Source organism: Asterias rubens, chromosome 4 (genome assembly GCF_902459465.1).
Source record: "Asterias rubens chromosome 4, eAstRub1.3, whole genome shotgun sequence".
NCBI lineage: Eukaryota > Metazoa > Echinodermata > Asteroidea > Forcipulatida > Asteriidae > Asterias > Asterias rubens.
The window spans coordinates 10,005,628-10,023,983 of NC_047065.1; the positions used below are offsets into that span (position 1 = coordinate 10,005,628).

Here is an 18,356-nt window from a genome sequence, read left to right on the forward strand (position 1 = left end):
ACAATGTTTTATACTATCAACCTCCCCCCATTTCTTGTAAACAAACGAGGTTTTATGCCGATAATTATTTTGAGTAATTACCAATAGTGTCCACTGCCTTTAAATTAACAGAAACTGATTTGCTAATAAGTAAACATTATTCATATATATGTGGGAAGTTTTGCTTGTAAACAAAGAGCATACTTATAATTAAAGGTATTTGTACTTTTTGTAGGACAAAAAACACAATGTCCACAGATTTACACTAAACTTACAGTTTGAAGATAATGATAGTTGAAAGCTTCCCTAAAAATATTACGTGCTGAGGTGCTGTAGTTTTTGGGAAATGAGTAAAACAATGTCATGAAAATAATTTTGGTCTCATGAGACCAAAATTATTTTAAGCATTTACAATTGTATTTTCATGACATTGTTTTACCCGTTTCTCAAAATCTACAGCACCTCAGTTATTTACATTTGAAGGGAAGCTTTTCACTATCATTATCTTCAAACACTGTAAGTTTTATGTAAATCTATGGACATTTTGAAATGGTACCCAAATCTTTTAAGAGGCATGTACCCTAAATAGGCTGCTCTATCAATTAATGAGTGTTGGGCACTGAATTCATTGGACAAAATGGCATTACAATATCGCATTGAGTGCCAGTTAGATTACTTACGCTTTTGTAAATAGGTTATAGCATTTTGATAAAAAATGGATCTTGAAATACGTATTGCATTTTCATGTTCACTCTATACACTGGTGACAATCCAAGAATATTTTATATGGATTGATTGATTGACACCTCCGACAAGTATTCACACGATTATTTACTACAAGAAGAACAATTAGTACTCAAGTTTAAATACAAATGTACACAGTTTTTACACTCAGCACCCGCATTTGTCAGTTATCATATTTGAGCAGAGCAAAGATTGGTGTCTGATGTATTGTATTTACACACACTTTTTCCAAGTGCAATATGAGCACCTGAAGGTCACGACTTCTGTCCCTGGGTCATTGTTTTATGAGCCTTCTCAAGGATCCATGGATGAGCTAGTACACCAGCGAGAGGGAGACGGTGGGAAGGGTTGTGCTTCAAAAGCTGTAGACAAATGGTAGATTAAGACATTGTTTTTATTATTGACCACTCAAAACCAGATGCAAGCACCCACAACTTTTTAGGGCACGCGACTAATCCGCTTTTGTAAACACCAGAATATTAAATGACACGCTTAGATATGAATAATAAAAATAATAACTACACAGCATTTATAAAGGCACACTTAATCTGATGTAAAACCATTCAAAGGCACCAAGCAATACAAGGGTACATGTATCAGAATTAATGCTCAAAATACAGCATATAGCCAGGGGTTTTGTGCTTCACAATGAACAAAAATTGATTTACTTTGTTTAATCAATGTTTAATCAATCAGCAGATTAAAAAAAAAAATTGAGAAAATATGAGTGCCTACTCGCTGTTAATCGCAGAACCTTGGCTGTGAGCCAGAGCCTATGATGGAAATTATGTCAGGATCTCGGACTTTACTCGACATGAGGTGGCTAGCCTATGTATTATAACTAACTGAAAACTTACCCCAATGTCATTTTGCATCTAAAGTGCGGCTCAATTTGTTCCATAATTTTGAAAAGTAGTTTCATTCATCCTACTCAAGCTATTTGGAAATCATTCCTGTTGGCAAATCTAAGTTTGCTGAGGACACGGTCCCAATTTGAGAATGTTTGTTCTTTAATAAAGCCAAGTGTCCAAGACTAATGGATATTTCATTACCTTCAACACTAAATCTCTTGCACCTGCCGAGACATGACTAGGGAAAGTAAAATCCACCTGTTAAAAAGAAAACAATTGAAATATGTGATTCAGCAATAAAGTTTCTTAGAACATTTGGTAAGTTAACAAACGCATCTTTCAAGTTATAACAAACTGAGTTGTTTTTATAAAGAAGAGGAGTGATGAACATACTACAAACAAAGATTGCTGTTGTGGATGTTCAAAGACAGAGTCAGAACTTAAGTGAAAAGAGTCAAAACAAGAGTACGAAAGAAACCCAGCAACACAGTGTTCCTCAATAGCTTTTGAAAATACTAACCTTTGCAATTTTCTTGTAAGTTTCACCGTGTCCTTGTGATTCAAATGGTGGTTTGCCAACCAAGAACTCATAGCATAGTACTCCAAGGCTCCAGAGATCTACTGTTTCATCATGGGTCTTGCCTTCGATCATCTCAGGGGGTAAGTAGTCCAGCGTACCGCACAGGGTTGCTCGCCTGTGAGATTAAAAAACAAAATAAAAACACTATCAACATATTTAATCGTCCAGTGCAAACAAAACTAACAGCAAAAACGAGCTGCTTAAAAAAATGTAGATTATAAACGGATACATGTACCAAGAGTTACATTTAATGTGGAAGTGTCGTGGCCGAGCGGTGAAGAGCACTGAATTCAAACTCTGGTGTTTCTGATCAGCAGAGTGTGTGTTCGAATCCCCAGCAAGACACTAGGCCTGGGCGAATTATTTGAATATCCGGTTAGTGGCGAATATGTTTTCCTATCCGTAACCGAGAATGCCTTTTTTTCTTAACCGGATAACCGCATAGGGCGCGAATACCTATTTATAAACCGGATAGTTCTGTAATTACAACCAAGTAGCCGGATATTCTTTTAATGTCCGAATATCCGTGGACGTCGGGCGACAACTGATAGGAATGTTTTGTCTGAATCCTTATGAAACTTCTATTAAGACAGCATAAAACAGCATACATTACGTATTTAACTATGCTCTCCTCCGTGAAGAGTTAAAACAATGACATTTCTGACGTAATCTGTTCAAAAGTTTTCCTTCACGTAGAGTCAATCACGATCAAAAGAAAAAGCAAATCGCAATCTTTAAATTAGATGGGGTTTTTACTATGAATGAACCGACTGACACTGTCTAAAACTAATATCAATCCGCCCATACGATCTCATTCAAAAATGAATAGCGCCCTCTAGCGGCGAAAAAAACTATTCGAATATCCAGTTAATTTTGGACAGTTGGCCAGTGGTATCCGAATATCAAAATTTCACTATTCGTCCAGCACTACAAGACACACTTGTGTCCTTATAAAATGCAAGACACCTTACCATTGCTTCGTCCCAGTGCACTAATCGAAAAGAGAAGGGGTTCGCCCCAGTGTATTCCTGGCTGTGGCTGCTGTATGCGCCGTAGCACCTTGTAAACCCTTATAAGGTGCTAAATAATTGGGTCTCAGAATTCATGACTGCAATAACCTATCTTTCTGAAAGTTTGCATATACTCACAGGCTAAGAGTACATTGTGTGGTAGATACGTGTGCGATATAAGATTTCAATATTATTACATTTAGCGGTGCGCATAAAAGATAGTTTTGATTTCTATAGACAGATTAATAAATTAATAAACAAAGTGCTAAATTGTTTTGTATTAAACCCTGCATTTGTATTTACCTTGATGAAGGGGCATGGACTGACCAACCAAAATCAGCAATCTTGAGACCACCTTTTATTCCTAGAAGTAGATTCTCTGGTTTGATGTCTCTGTGAATCACCTTCTTAGCATGGCAGTATACAAGTGCTTCAGCCAACTGGGCGATGTACTGCAATGTACAAGGGCATTAAAGATAAATAAATGATTTAAGCACTTGCATTTGTTACAAAATAATAGACTAACTTTCTTTTAAAGTCACCTGGAAGTGGTATTTTGCCAAAATAGAGCTTTTGTCACTAGTAGTGTGTTTTGGTGAGTGGAATGTGAATAAACAGTTAACTAAGGTTCATAAAAGTTAGTTCTTATCTTATTTACAAATTTAAGAGTAGGCCACAACCCAAAGGGTGCTGTTCATGATGTCAATAGTGGTGCGATATTTGAAGAGAAAATGCTTTACAGCGCTGAAAAAGGCGTTGAACCGTACCACTAGGCACTATTGCTCATTTGAGTCTGACCAGCCATTCAGACTGACCCCATCTTTAGTTGTTTTGCTGCATCCAGCAGCAGTACACTTGGTCGGCAATGGCATTGCCGGAAAAATGCAAGAAAGGTCAGTGATGATTAGTTCATACCAGTAGGCCTATATTAATATCAAGATAAATATTTCTGTTTGACAAACCGTCACAAACCTGCCAACATTGAAACCTCAGAACTGCTCAGAAATAGGAACACTAGTTTTACAAGTACTCAGGTGTGCAAGTAAAATTTATTACATGTTGTATACAAATGATGTATGTTGAATTTTTTGTTTTTAATCACCATATCCCGCAAGAAATTCTGTATCGTCACAAGCAAGTGCCACCCTCTTTGGCTCAAACTTTTTGATCGTGTTCATTATTGTCTCTTGTCAGAAAAATCAATGTTCTGATTGTGTGCGGCCTGTAATCTCAATAATCTGGACAATTCTAATTAAATCTAAATGTTCGCAGGTATGGTATCACTGTCAAAGTTAGGTTACCTTTTTAAGACCCTAAATTTATCATTGCTGTTACAGAAAAAAACAACCTGTTTTTAAAACTCACCTTGTCTAACTTCAGAAGCCCCATCTTTGCCATTACAAACTCAACCCAAGTCTTCTGAGCAGTTTGAAATATCCATTTTTAATTGAAATGCACAAAATTGGTGATGAAAGATAAGCCACCGCCAATTAAAGTGTGACAGACAAATTTGATAATTTGTTTACATATGTTTTGTTGTATGCAGTGTAAATACAACAAAAGCCAGTTATTTACAAAACTTAACTTCCCTCTGATTATTCAGACCATCTCAGGATGCGTGATACTATGCACTCTGCCAAGCGGTTACTGACTTTTGTTTAAAGGAACACGTTGCCTTGGATCGGTCGAGTTGGTCTTTGAAAGGCGTTCTATAACTGTTTGTTATAAAATCGGTATGGTTAGAAAGATGTTGTGAAAGTAGAATACAATGATCTACACAAATATGCCTTGATATTGTGTGGTTTTTGTTTTACCTCGTCGACAAACACGGTCGGTCAATTATGGGAGTCAAAAATCAAAATTTGTCTCCCACAAATGGCCGACCGTGTTAGTTCGTGACGTAAAATTAAAACCGTGCAATTTTGAGTGATACTTGTGTGGATCATTATATTCTACTTTTAAAACATCTTTCTAACCATATGCATTTCATAACAAACGGTTTCAAACGCTTTTCATACACCAACTTGACCGATCCAAGGCAACGTGTTCCTTTAATATGGAGAGGATCTATAATCAAACTGTGTGTACAGAGATAAATGAGATATTTAAATTTGTTATTGTTTATATTAACTCACCGTTGCTGATAATTCTTCATCAAAATGACCTGATTTCTGGGATTGCATCTCTTTGTACAACTCCCCTCTTGGTGCATACTCTAAGATAAGATACACTCTAGTGTCATCATAGAAGTATCCATACAGACGTAGAATGTGTTCATGTCTGTCAAATAATCAATAAGGACAATCAGCTAGTTGTCTAAGTACACAACTGTTAGAAAGTAATTTGCATGCTATGTCAACCTGTGGTTTATAAACCAATGTGTTGTTGTCCTTAAAGGCACTGGACACTATTGGTAATTTGAAAAGTAGGATTTGAAACTTTGCATGGTGGAAGTAAGATATAGAAAAGTTTGCGGTAACACCATGTAATAACAATCTCTAAATGAGTTGGGGTGGTTCTGAAAAGAACCGTTGGATTAACTCGACGTTTCGATCAGTATGCTCTGATCGTCTTCTGGAGAATGATCGTCTTTCTCCAGAAGACGATCAGAGCATACTGATCGAAACGTCGAGTTAATCCAACGGTTCTTTTCAGAACCACCCCAACTCATTTAGAGATTGTCATTACATGGTGTTACCGCAAACTTTTCTATATTGGTAATTACTCAAAATAATTGTCAGCCTAAAAACTTACTCGGTAAAGAGCGTCGAGCAATGCAGAGCTGTTATAGTATAAAACATTGTGATAAACGGCTCCCTCTTACGTAGCATTATTATCTTGCAATTTCAATAACCAACTGAGTTCAAATTTTCACAAGTTTGTTATTTTGTGCATTCATGTTTATGGACACACCAAGTGAGAAGACTGGTCTTTGACAATTACCGAAGGTGTCCAGTGTCTTTAAACAAACAATACTGCATTGGTATCCTATATGCCAGTGAAGTCTGGCCTGTAAATGACAACACTATGGTGCATTAGATACAATAAGCAAGATGGACACTGCACTGGTATGGGCACATCCAATTAATGCATGAAATACAAATTGAGGGAGTTTGCCTTTGTAAATGTGTGTGTAACTAATGGGCCCTGGTATCATGACATGGGTAGACAGTACACCTGAAAAATGCATGTTTAAATGCGATTAAATTGTCTAGGCATATCAAATACTTTCTAGCTTCATTAGCCAAGATACTGGAATTTTAGACACAAAAATAAATTGTGTTATCACCGAATATCTCAATATATTTAAATGCTAACCTTAAATTTTTAATGCTAACCTTAGATGTGACTGGATCTCTATTTCTCTTCTCAATTGATGTTCAACTTGAGCCTTCTGCAGCTGAGACTTGAACAACACCTTGAGTGCTACAATGAATTTAGAGCCCTTCTCTCTGGCCAGATACACATTGCCGAATTTGCCCTTACCCAAAGGCCTGCCAATATCAAAGTCAGCCAGACACCATTTGGATCTGCAAATAACCAAAAAACAAGAAAAAACCTTGAAGTAAACCTGAAGATCCCCTTTTTTATTATTTAAATACATTTTAAAGAAAATTCTATTTTAAAACCTGACACCATGCTTGGTGGATATAACAATGTGCCCCATCCACATGGTTACGCCTTACAAAAAGTGTGAAAAAACATGTTCTTAGTTTAAGACTAAGGGAATAAACGATAGCGACGAGTTTATAAACTGCCATTTAAAACCAGCAGGGTTGTGGCCATGCGATAAAGGCCCCAGCCTTCGGCTTGACCTTTTATCGCACGGCTACGACCCTACAAGGTTTGAAATGGCAGTTTAGGACCGAGTCACTATTCTTTTATTCCCACGGATTTATAAATGCCTGTTGGTTAAAAGGTGTAATTAAGTAAGAAACTCTGTAAAACTTATCCGTTTTCCGATGTCAAGCGTTGTAGCCACGGTGGGCGGGCCTGCCCAGCACCGACAATTTCCGCCCGGCACTTCAGCTGAAAAATTGACTGCCGCCCACCACAAAATTTCCCCCAAAATTAATAAAAAAAATTAAAGTTCTGCCGATATTGATTCACATTGCAAGACTAAAATGTCATGTTTTTTGTGTTTTGTAATTTTAAATGCAGTGTGTAATTTTTTTGAGCCGGAACTTCGAGAAATAAAAACCTCTAACGTGTTCCACACGTAACTTGCCTCTTTTGTTGCATCAATTTTCTTCGTGAAATGTGCCCTGACGTTTTTATTGAACGAACTATAGTTCAGTGTAGAAGGCATACCGTCTACAGTCTTACATACAGACGCAGTGTGCTGGTACCATGTACATGTACATGATGTATTGTACATGTGGTGTGCACCAGCCCTCGCTGTGGTGGACCGTAGAGTGCACTACAAGTCTAGTCGTGGGTTTTTCGCAGGGATTGCATTACTTGTACACTCAAACAGTATCGAGGGGTGTGTAAAGTCTAGTGTACCAGTTCGCGTATCCCGGATGTAGGCATGTAAACATGTTCGCTTTGTCCACCTGTTGTCATGCATGCTTGTGTGGACAGCAAGCTGGGTTTTAAATTGATACGTGTAAATTTTAAGATGGCCTCGCAGTGTACATGTAAGTTGGACGATTTGTTTTTGGGAAAACTGAAAAGATTGGATAATGATGATAGCAGTATATCTGGTGGAATACATGCGCGTTGCTCGCAATCTCTGACCAAATTTAAATTCAGCTGCCTACCACTAAAAATGTCCTAGCTACAACACTGCCGACGTCCTTTCTTTGAGCCCTGTATGTGTGTTGCATTTTTATGACTGAGATAGTTTTTGGATATGCATTTGTGGGCATAGTAGTAGGAGTATACATCCTCGTATTCATGAGCCAAAATGGGACAGCAAGATCAATCACCCATTAGAACAAGGTTGTGGGCTAACCCGCACAAACGTATCCAAAAACAACCGGTTATAAAGAGCTCCAGCTGGTCATCATCAATCGTTTAAACCCCCACATGACGCGCTCTCAATCAATAGGAATAGCAGCACCGTCTGAGGTATGAATATCTGCTAACAACCCAATGAACCCTTAGTAATAAAAAATAAAAAAAAAACCAAAACCCCAACATAATTATGTTTATGTATAGTACTAGGTGTAATAATACCAGCAAAAGCTTACGTCTCTTGGAGCTTCCGAGTTGAGGGGTTTGCTTTTGGAACATTATCTGCCTGTGAATCCTTGAGTGCTCGACTTGGTCCTGCTGGTTTATGTTGTTGATTATGCGACATGCTGTCTGGTTTATTCTCACTGCCGGTGTCTGGTCGATTGGGCACCATTCTTGCTGCAGGTTTTTGAATCGTCTGGTGAAACCCTGAAGCTATATTATGTCTATCTTGAGAACTACTGCTACTTGATGTCAATGGCTGTAACAAAAGCACAAAATCACTAATTTTAATCTCATCCGAATTCTGGAGAATAAAAGCAAAGGTTGATATTATGGGGATAACAATAATGATGGCAAAACTGCTACATAATACACGTGTAATTGTTGAATGAGTGTCTTACCAACCTTTCTGGGTCTAAACAACATAACACGTAGTAGGCAACTTGACAGGTTTTGTGCTTTAATAATTGTGGAATTGTTTGTGAAAATGGGGCTTCATGTAAATTTCTTTTATAAACATCTCTTACAGAAGAGACCTCATGCCCCAAAATCTTACACAGAAAAGATCCCCCCTTATTATAGCATCTTTTAGTTTTTAAATTAAAGAGGGTGTGCCTCCACAATCATAGTAAGTGACTAAACAGCCGTGTAAGTGACCACGCTTTTTTGAAGATAGATGAGTTGTCTAAAAAGAATATTTAAGATGAGATCTCAAAAAGAATATAATGATCCACACAAGTATCACTCAGAATTGCGTGGTTTTCCTTTTACATCGTCGACAAATATGGTCGGCCTTTTATGCGAGTTAAATTTTGTACTCCAACAAATAGCCGACAGTGTTAGTTCTTGCATAATGCGTTGCAGGAAAAGGACATCATCAAAGGGGGTTGTACCTTGCCATTCTGCAGTATTCTCGTTGCTTGTGTAGATAATCCTGCTGAAACACTGCCACCCATATTACCATAACTCCTATTTTGTGATGACATTACTCGTTTAGGAGCCATGTTGTGGCGAGGTGCACCAGTAGGTGTTGTGAACTGTAAATTAAAAATGTCCCACAAGAATTTTGGGTTAAATTCTAAGTTTTTTTTAACTGCAGTTTTTATTGATTACAAATAATAACTCAAAGCTCATTATTATCTCATTTTGATGGTGATGTATGGAATGGAACTTCACTTAGCAGTTTAGAAGTTTACATAATCAGTCAAAAGTCAGTGGGTTTAGAGTTGTGTGTTTTTGCTACTCTTACACTAAAAACAAAGTGAGCTTTTAAACTTGTTAACTTGATTTTCACACAAGTGATGTTTTTTCCAAACTTGTGTTTTTGCCCCGTCACATGTGAATAAAATGTGACTGTTTATTGAGTGTGAATCACACTGCGTTTACACAAGATCCAGAAAGATGGATTGATTGATTTAATTTATTTAACGACCGCAGATCAAGATCCACTGTGACTGATCCACTTTCACACATGCGCTGTATCTAGCTTCGATCCCACTTTGGAATCGGGTTTTTATAGGCAGTGACATCAAAAGTTTTAGGTTACGTTTGCTTAAATAAAAATTGAGTTTTAGAATAATTAGAAAAACAACAACCACGGAGTAACACAAATTGTTGGTTCTCAACTTCTTCATAGATAATCTGGACGCGCTAAAAAGTCACATGCTGAGGGCAATGCAAAGAAAATGCGTTAAATCTTGCTGAATCTTGAACCGGGTCTGATCCAGCTTTCTTGCTTATTTGTGTAAACTGGGTCTCAAAGACCAAGTTGTAAAATCTGGAGCATTCTGATAGACCACAGCCTAGTGACAAGGGCCCATCTTCTTTTCAGTTAGGCTTACTCTGTCATGATCTCAAGAGTTACATGTACTTCTTTTGATGTTTTCAAGCAAGAAAAATATAATTCAGGTTTTACGAAAATAAATGCTACAAGCTCATTTATGATTTATCAGTAAATTGCTGCAGATAAAAGGTCCAAAAAGGTCTGCATTTTACTTACCTTAGATTCAAGCTTGTAGGCAGCCATCCTTTATGTGCTTCCTTCACAGATGGACAAACAATGATGTGATGTTCTTAACTTTAAACAAAGAACAAATAAAATTCTCAAATGTAGCTTTAGACAAGCTTAATCAGCATTGAATTGCTAAATTGTTGATACCTGGGAAATAGATTTGTTTTAGAATAGCAATTTATAGGACATACTATTAAACTTTCTGCCTCTAGGCTATGTTTTCCCGCTGAAAAGTGAAAGATACATGTACATTGTAAAGTTCTTACTGAAGAATGTTTAATCGGACGGCAGTTACATTTTGGATGACATTAAGTTGATAAATCTAAAATATTTTGGGAGTCATTCCTCATTAAGAAAATATTATAATATTTGGTGCAATTTTGTTTTCATAAATTGAAACTCAAAAGCCTAAAAGAAGTCCAATCAAGCCTCAGCAGAAATCATTCATAAGTTGGATGCTATGAATTAATTTCCAAATTAATAATTTCCGCAATTAGTAGACAGTTCATTTCCAAACATGTGAAATACACCTTCGTACGAGTTGGTCATGTTGGGAGAACTTGGGGCACAAGTTGACCAATTAGTGTACGAGTTGGCAGGCGTTTGAGCATGTTGAGTTGGCATGCTGCGTAATAAGCAAGATGACCTGTTTTCGGCTACCCCCATCATCATAAAATGTCAGAAAATTATCAAATTAAGCATACAAACTACTCTAAACAATAACAATAAGTTAATAACATTTAAAACTAACAAAATATACAAAACAGTTGTCCATCCTTATTAAACAAATAATTAGGCCCTACCTAAATATAAAAATTATACAAATAAGGGGCTGTTCATAATTGTTGATGTTTTAAAATTTCTTTTCCAAAGATTTTTGACCCACCCAACCACCCCCAATTTCGATTATAAAAACATTGATTTGTTTATGCAGTATTACAAATAAAACTACACGTTGTTTGCATGTAATTTTACTTGTAATACATGTATATGTGCCCGGGGCCAGTAAACTAATTGACGAAGAATTTCCCAATGGCGTAGCTGTACGGGCGAGTCACTTTCCGGAAACCTTTCCATTGCTGTTGAGCAGTTGAAAAAGCCGTTTCTTTCGGATTTCTTGAGAGCAAGCAAGAAGCACAAACAAACCTCTCTCGTATAGTGAACAGGGAGTTTTCGTGATCAACGATTGTTGTGCCCAAAAACTGTGTAGATCGGTCGATATGTCGAATTTGACGTCCATGGTGGCAGCCATGTAATGTTTATCGTGGTTGAAAAGCTTGGATTCCAGGATAGAGTTATATATAAGAACTAGAGGGCGCACTGGCCTATATACGTGCTCCGGCATGTGCGCAGGTGGCCATTTTCTAAGTTGACAAAACTGGCATATCATAGCGTGTGTTTGTGCGGCCATTTTGTAAGTTGAACAAACAGCATCGCGTGAGCGTTCAATAAAAAAAAACTCAAATGTGTTTTTCATATTCAACGCGCGTGCAGAATGACGCGCTTGTCATCTTGCGGTCCCGTGCATTTGTGCACGAAGCATCACTCGTGCGCCCTCTAGTTCTTATATATAACTCTATGGATTCCAGTCAACTCGACCACCACTGCTTGCCAACTCGATTCCGACCAACTCGACCGTTTACCTGCTCGATCGTTGTTCTAAACTCGACTGTTGTGCTTTCAACTTAAAAGCTCAACTCGAATAGAAAAGTCAACTCGTCTGTTGTGCAGCGGCCCGTCCGCATATTTTTTTTCCATGACGAATGTGTGCACACATTTTATTACTCGTTTGTCCTGCTCACCCGGATGCGATCTACCCACGTTTATCCTAGGGGAAAAAAAATACGCGGCTAGTCTGGTTCCCAGACCCAAAAATCTCCGACTAGGCTCTGTCGAATTTAGGGTACGGTATCACCCAAAATCACGTGACCAAAAAGGAGGAATTCCTCCTCTTTCGAAGTTATCCGAAATGTTCCGAACGTGTTGTCGTTAACATTTGGACAGTATCGTTGATGTTCGGTACGGACTCGTAATGTCAGTCCTGTCGGCCGTAGATCCAGGAGTTTTTATGCCAGTTATTGCCAATGCAGGCGTTGTGCCTAAATAAAGCGTTTGCAAAGCGATGCGACAAGTTAAAAATATATAAACCTGGGAAATCGCTCCGGGATCTGGTAAGTTTTTGTCCTTTTTCGTCAAAAATATTTTTTCAAAGGTGTTTTTACTTGAGTGTTCATTAGACATTGATTGAGGATTAAGTTTCATGATTTTTAAAAGTGGTAAAAATGGGGCAAAATCTGGTGACTAGCTGTCGAAATTGCGTGTTGAACCAGATTGTAATTAATTGACGATCAAAATAATCTCGTAACCCTCCGGCCTGGTGGCCGTTTGGAGGAGGGTTACGTTATCGCAACTAGTAATACGTGCAGACATGGTTTACCTGGAGATGACCCCCGACCCCGACAAGCTGCGTCATGCTCTATTTTTAACCGTGGGTGATACCTGACCTAAGATTTTTAACAAGAGACGTTGGTACCCAGGCAAGTCAAACTTTGCTTTTTTATTCCTATTTACTAACTTTTTTATGAAAAGTGAATTTCGATTTTCAATTATTTACCTTGACTGAGGCTTGGCCCACCCCCACCCACTAACTCGAGAAAAAAAAACCCGAAATTTAAAAAACATCGACAATTATGAATGGCCCCTAAAGCCCTAAACAAACTTTAATTAAAAGAGAAAGAAAAAAAAGAGGTAAACTTGTCCAAGCATGGAGCGAGTTGTCCGAACGGACGAGTTGTCCGACTCTGACATTCAAACATTTTTACAAATAACAATTACATTTTGTTCCTCCGCCACACGGCACGGATCCAGTGCACGTCAACGTTCACCACAGAAAGCATCAGAAACACGGTCAAACTCGAGTTACCCGTTGAACTACAACATACTATTATAGACTACATTTAAAATTATGACATAAAATGAATTAACCCAAAAAACAATTCCTATGTGTCCAACGTCCGATTCACGATCAGGTCAATGATGAGCAAGACTTTTTTTTAAATTAAAACGTAAAAACAAATCAGACAGGTTCATTTTTCAACGGAATAAAACATATACACATCTCCTGTATTTCCTTCCGGAGAATCTTATATAGTTAATATATGATATCTTACCGAAAAAAGGGTAAATAAAAGCAATTACTCTTGGACCAAACTGTGTTGAAATCAGAGATCCGACGTCCAGTACGTGAGCTGCATGAAATCCAAGTGTGTACCTTTTAAATTCGAAACGCAAAGTGAGGCTCTTGATTGGCCATTATGAGATGCCGCTCCCTTTGAATATTCATGAGGTTCAAGTGACTCTTTATTTTAAGTTATAAAAGTATAGTTTGTTAAACAATATTTTTGATCTAACAAAAATATGAATTAATTATCAGTTATTTTAAACTTAGTATTAAGGTTATTTTCAAATGAAAAAAAAAAGCCTTTTATTTGCTAATAAAATAAAAACTACGACGAATTTAATCGTGTATCAGGTGATCAAACCACGTGATTATGTTTCGTGCGCGGCGACCTCGCGGTTGTGTTGTTGTTGACTGCAGTGTAGTGGCTCTCCTGCTGATGCGGAAGACTGTCAACATGGCTCGAAAATGCATGTTTTTCGTCCATTTCTTCATGTGGCTGAGTGTAGTAGACTCAGCATCTCAAAAACCAAATATTATTATTATGATGATGGATGATGTAAGTCAATATTTATTTGGGAATCCTTTATCATCATATCAATCATTAATCAATCACATTCAATTCATTCATGGAGTATTCCTCCATCATCATGACCATGATCATGATGACCTCCATGTATTAAATTACCTAAGTTATCTATTTATTATTCATAAATACCTCAGACAGTTTCGCTATTCCTATTGGTGGGGAGCAGGTCATGTGGGTGTGTATAAACCTGGAAAAGTTTCCGTATGGCGCCACCACTTTTTCATTCCAAATAAAATAATATACTATATATTTACCTGATTGATATATCCCTTTTTGTAAAAATGAGTGAAAAAGTGGTGGCGCCATACGGAAAGTTATCCAGCTGTTTTAACGGCTCCGCTTTACTATCGGTCTCATCACTGTCGCCACTACAGCCCACCTTCGATACATGTCTTTAACGCTAAGTTTTCAAAGGTCGCAAACTGCGTGGTAGTTTGATTGCAAATTTCTCCCATTTAAAAAAGTCCATTTAACTACCAAGTACCTCATTTTATTCCTTACATTTGTGGAATTACTATGACACATAACAGGGCTTACTAAATGATGACTTTGTCCAGATGTGATGATTTGAAAATTGGTCCAAAAAAACGTGTACAAAAATTACATTTAACGTGACATGTTCCCCTCATGTTGGACGTGAGAAGTCAGGGCACCAGGCAAATCGTGCGAGTCATGAATATCCGTTATCCAAGAGGTAATGTCACGTGACACAGTATGGCTACGCTGATTTACCAATTTGCGTGGTGTACAAAGTAAATATGAATATGTATGACGTTGTGCGATGGTAGTTTCCAGATACAGCGCATCGCTACCAGAGATGCCAAGTCCAGAGGCCAGCTATCCGTAAGCTTTTTCATAGCTCACCCCCCCCCACCCCCCCACCCCCGAAAAAAACAAATGGCAGTTTAAGAAGGCCTTTCAATTTTTTTTTAAATAAAATAAACAAAATTGCAGAAATTTAAATGTGGACAAAAAAGTGTTCCAAAATGCATCAAAAACCTCATCAGAATAATTATAACTCACATGAGGTACACAGGAGATGTTGATGGTTAATGTGGAGGTACGATTGTGTCAGATTATTTCCTTCCAAAATAAAAAAATCTACTAAAAATTATGTCCAAAATCCTCCCCTCACTTCTTCTGCCTGTTGTGTCTTCGCTAGTGGAGCGCATTTAACGAACTTGCTAAACGAATCGGGAAAAACTTGTGCACAGTAAGCGTTTTGCGTTCTGCCGAAATTTAGCTGAACCTGCTGGGAGAGCAAAAGCATGCGCAATCTGCAAATTTGCGCTCTGTTTGTACGGCAGCTCAAGTTGATGATTCTGATAAACTGCGTATAATCTGAAGATTGTGTAAAAAACATAGTAGATTGCATTTTTTGTACACACGAGCGCGATTTGGCAATGCATTGTCGTTAATTTTTATTTTTTTCCCGGTCTGGCCCCAATGCGTGAGAAAATGGTTGCTGAGCGTGAGACAGAGCCTAAATGCGCGAGTCTCACACCTAATGCATGAGACTTGGTAGGTCTGCGCTACGTCACCTTACACATATTCAGTTGTTACTGTACACGCACATAAGCCTAGCAATCATGACGTCACCTTATGGATATTCATGACTTCCAAGATTTGCCGGGTGCCCACGGTCAACAGGGAGGAGAATCATTAAAACATGGCGGCGCCCAAGAACATGTCACGTTAAATGTAATTTTTGTACACGATTTTTTGGACCAATTTTCAAATCATCACATCTGGACAAAGTCATCATTTAGTAAGCCCTGTTATGTGTCATAGTAATTCCACAAATGTAAGGAATAAAATGAGGTATGTTGGAGTAGTATAGGCCTTTTTTAAATGGGAGAAATTTGCAGTCAAACTACCACGCATTTTGCGACATGTATCGAAGGTGGGCTGTCATGGTGACAGTGACGAGACCGATGTTAAAACAGCTCAACAAGGTGGGCTACACGCGACCTTGCACCTGTTCTTATAAATAAGACAGTTTCTTCATTCCTATTATAGACCTTATGCACATGACGTCATTTCAGTAGGGCGCCCTCACCTAGAGGTCAAAAGGAGGTTGTTCATTGGCCAATCCTGTGCGCAGCGCATACAAATCTGTGCGTTTCGATTGTGTCGTCACCGTTTTTCCACTAAGATGGCCATTGGATGACGTCAATGCAAGGTCCATTGTTGGTCGAGAGCAACGGCTGAAACAGTTGTGGTGCCTCATCACGCGATCAATACGCGCGAAACGCACAGCATTCCCTAAATAAGGAGTTGTTTACCCGAGGGCAGCAGAGGACTTTACCATTTCATAGCTGGAGGGGTGTTGTGTTGAAAGAAATAATTTACCACTTTAACATTTTTGCATTTATTTTACTTTTTGACCAAAAACTGAAGATGTTTTTGACTGAAAAGGTATATATGAATGGGAATCAAAGTGTGTTGAATCGGTTTTCAACTAGTGGTTTAAACCCACCAAGGCCTGGTTCTTTATAATTTACCTCGACTTCGTCTCGGTAAAGTTATCAAGAACCAGGCCTCGTTGGGATTAAACCACTAGTTGAAAACCTCTTCACCACACATTGATTCCCTTATTAATTATGGAGGCTGGTCATCTCGCCACCTAGCAAGCTCTCCCCCTGCAAAGTCGCCCCCTAATAACCGGCTCGCCCCGAGTTGTTACAAAGTCAAAGTTGCCCCCTGACAATATTGCCTCCAAACAACGCGCCCCTAGCAAAGTCGCCCCCTGACAACAATGTCGCCCCCCTGACAACAATGTCGCCCTCAGCCAATGTCGCCCTCAGCCAATGTCGCCCCCTACTAGCAAAGTCGCCCCAAGAAAATAATAAAGGATTCTTTCGGTAATATAATGGCTTAATTATTGTATTGGTAGGGTAGAACTATTTCGGTTTCGTCCGACTATCGTCTCCCGTAACCTCATAGGTTTAACATCTCAATGTCTGAGGGGATGACCAGAGAATCCATTCCACAGTCTCAACAAATTTGAAAAATTATAAATTCTTATCCGTAATTCAGTCCCATACTACTCCGTTTTACCACTACACTACAGTCCCGAACTCTGCCGAACGCATCCCGAAGTCACGAGTGTTTGCATATTATTTTTTTCTCAGGACAAACGTGGAGAATTATCTGCACACGTTCGTCCTAGAATAAAAAAACACTTGATCCGTGCTTTGTGTACAAAAACATAGACACGCGTCTTGGAACCAGACGTCTGATTCCCAGACGGGTGTCCATATGTTTTGTACACAAAGCATGGATCGAGTGTTGTTTTTTTCTAGGACGAACGTGTGCAGATAATTCTCCATGTTTGTCCTGGGAACAAAATTATATGCGCACGCTCGTCACGTGTCGTGACTTCGCAATGCGTTTGGCAGAGTCCGGGGACAATCAGCATTTGTAGTGTTAGTGTAGTGGTAAAACGGAGTAGTATGGGACTGAATTACGGTAAAAATTTATAGTTAAAAAAAAAAATTGAGATTGTGGAGTGGATTCTCTGGTCGTCCCCTCAGACATTGAGAATACAAAGGACACATACATGTAGAGCCTAATTTTGGAGAGATTAAAAAAAAAGAAAGAAAGAGATTTGTGATTCCAAATATCATTGAACCATCATCGTTTTACGCGTGAGAGATATAAACCTATGAGGTTACGGGAGACGATAGCAGGACGGAACCGAAATAGTTCTAGGAGTAGGTTAGGGTTAGGGTTAATGTTTACCAGTTTTAACTATATTTTTTTACCATATAAGTATTGTAGCCTTAATTATTTTCCGAACAACATCTGGGGCGACTTTGCTAGGGGGAGACATTGGCTTGGGTCGACATTGTCACTAAGGGGGCGACTTTGCTAGTGGGCGACATTGTTTGGGGCGACATTGCCAGGGTGCGACTTTGTTGGGGGCGAGCTGTATCGCATGCTTTATTTATATTCATGTTAGTTGCACGCTGAAAATGTATCAATTTTGAAGTTACATGTGCGCGCGTGTAAACTCATTTGTTCATAATATGGTCTTGTTTACAGCAACATGCTACATGGACGCTGAGCTCATGCGCGCGTTTTAATGCTAAAAAAACAGCTATCGTCCAATCATTTGCCTCCTTTGACCCCAGTGAGGGCGCTGAACAGACCCATTCTTTAAAAGAGTCATTGGTTACAAATATCAGTAATGTGATTAACGCACGAAAGAGAAGGAGCCATCAAAAGCTG

The 18,356-nt window shown here is 38.6% G+C and overlaps 2 protein-coding genes across 4 annotated transcripts in view; one reads left to right on the forward strand and one right to left on the reverse strand.

The window, feature by feature from the left end:
- Window positions 1-477: 477 nt before the first annotated feature.
- LOC117289747 (aurora kinase-like) lies at window positions 478-13,621 on the reverse strand. The gene is made up of 10 exons (XM_033771010.1): window positions 13,527-13,621; window positions 10,345-10,422; window positions 9,239-9,382; window positions 8,360-8,604; window positions 6,503-6,694; window positions 5,300-5,444; window positions 3,468-3,616; window positions 2,095-2,269; window positions 1,776-1,832; window positions 478-1,085 (listed from the first exon to the last, which is right to left on the reverse strand). The coding sequence occupies exons 2-10, from the start codon at window positions 10,369-10,371 to the stop codon at window positions 978-980; spliced, it is 1,242 nt and encodes a 413-aa protein (XP_033626901.1). The 5' UTR covers window positions 10,372-10,422; window positions 13,527-13,621; the 3' UTR covers window positions 478-977.
- Window positions 13,622-13,926: 305 nt separating this feature from the next.
- The window catches only part of LOC117289225 (N-acetylgalactosamine-6-sulfatase-like), a 28,485-nt gene continuing 24,055 nt past the window's right edge, over window positions 13,927-18,356 (forward strand). For all 3 annotated transcript variants that reach the window (XM_033770245.1, XM_033770244.1, XM_033770243.1), the window contains exon 1: window positions 13,927-14,093. In XM_033770245.1, the coding sequence (XP_033626136.1) occupies window positions 13,974-14,093 (120 nt within the window). In that variant the 5' untranslated portion in view covers window positions 13,927-13,973. The remainder of the gene's footprint in view (window positions 14,094-18,356) is intronic.

Excerpts from the sequence above, each read along its gene's own strand:
- LOC117289747 (XM_033771010.1), bottom strand. The coding sequence starts at position 10,371 with ATGGCTGCCTACAAGCTTGAATCTAAG. Across the intron at positions 9,383-10,344 it reads CCTACAAGCTTGAATCTAAG|TTCACAACACCTACTGGTGC; the intron begins GTAAGTAAAATG and ends TTTAATTTACAG. Across the intron at positions 6,695-8,359 it reads ACTCGGAAGCTCCAAGAGAC|ATCCAAATGGTGTCTGGCTG; the intron begins GTAAGCTTTTGC and ends GGTTATTTGCAG.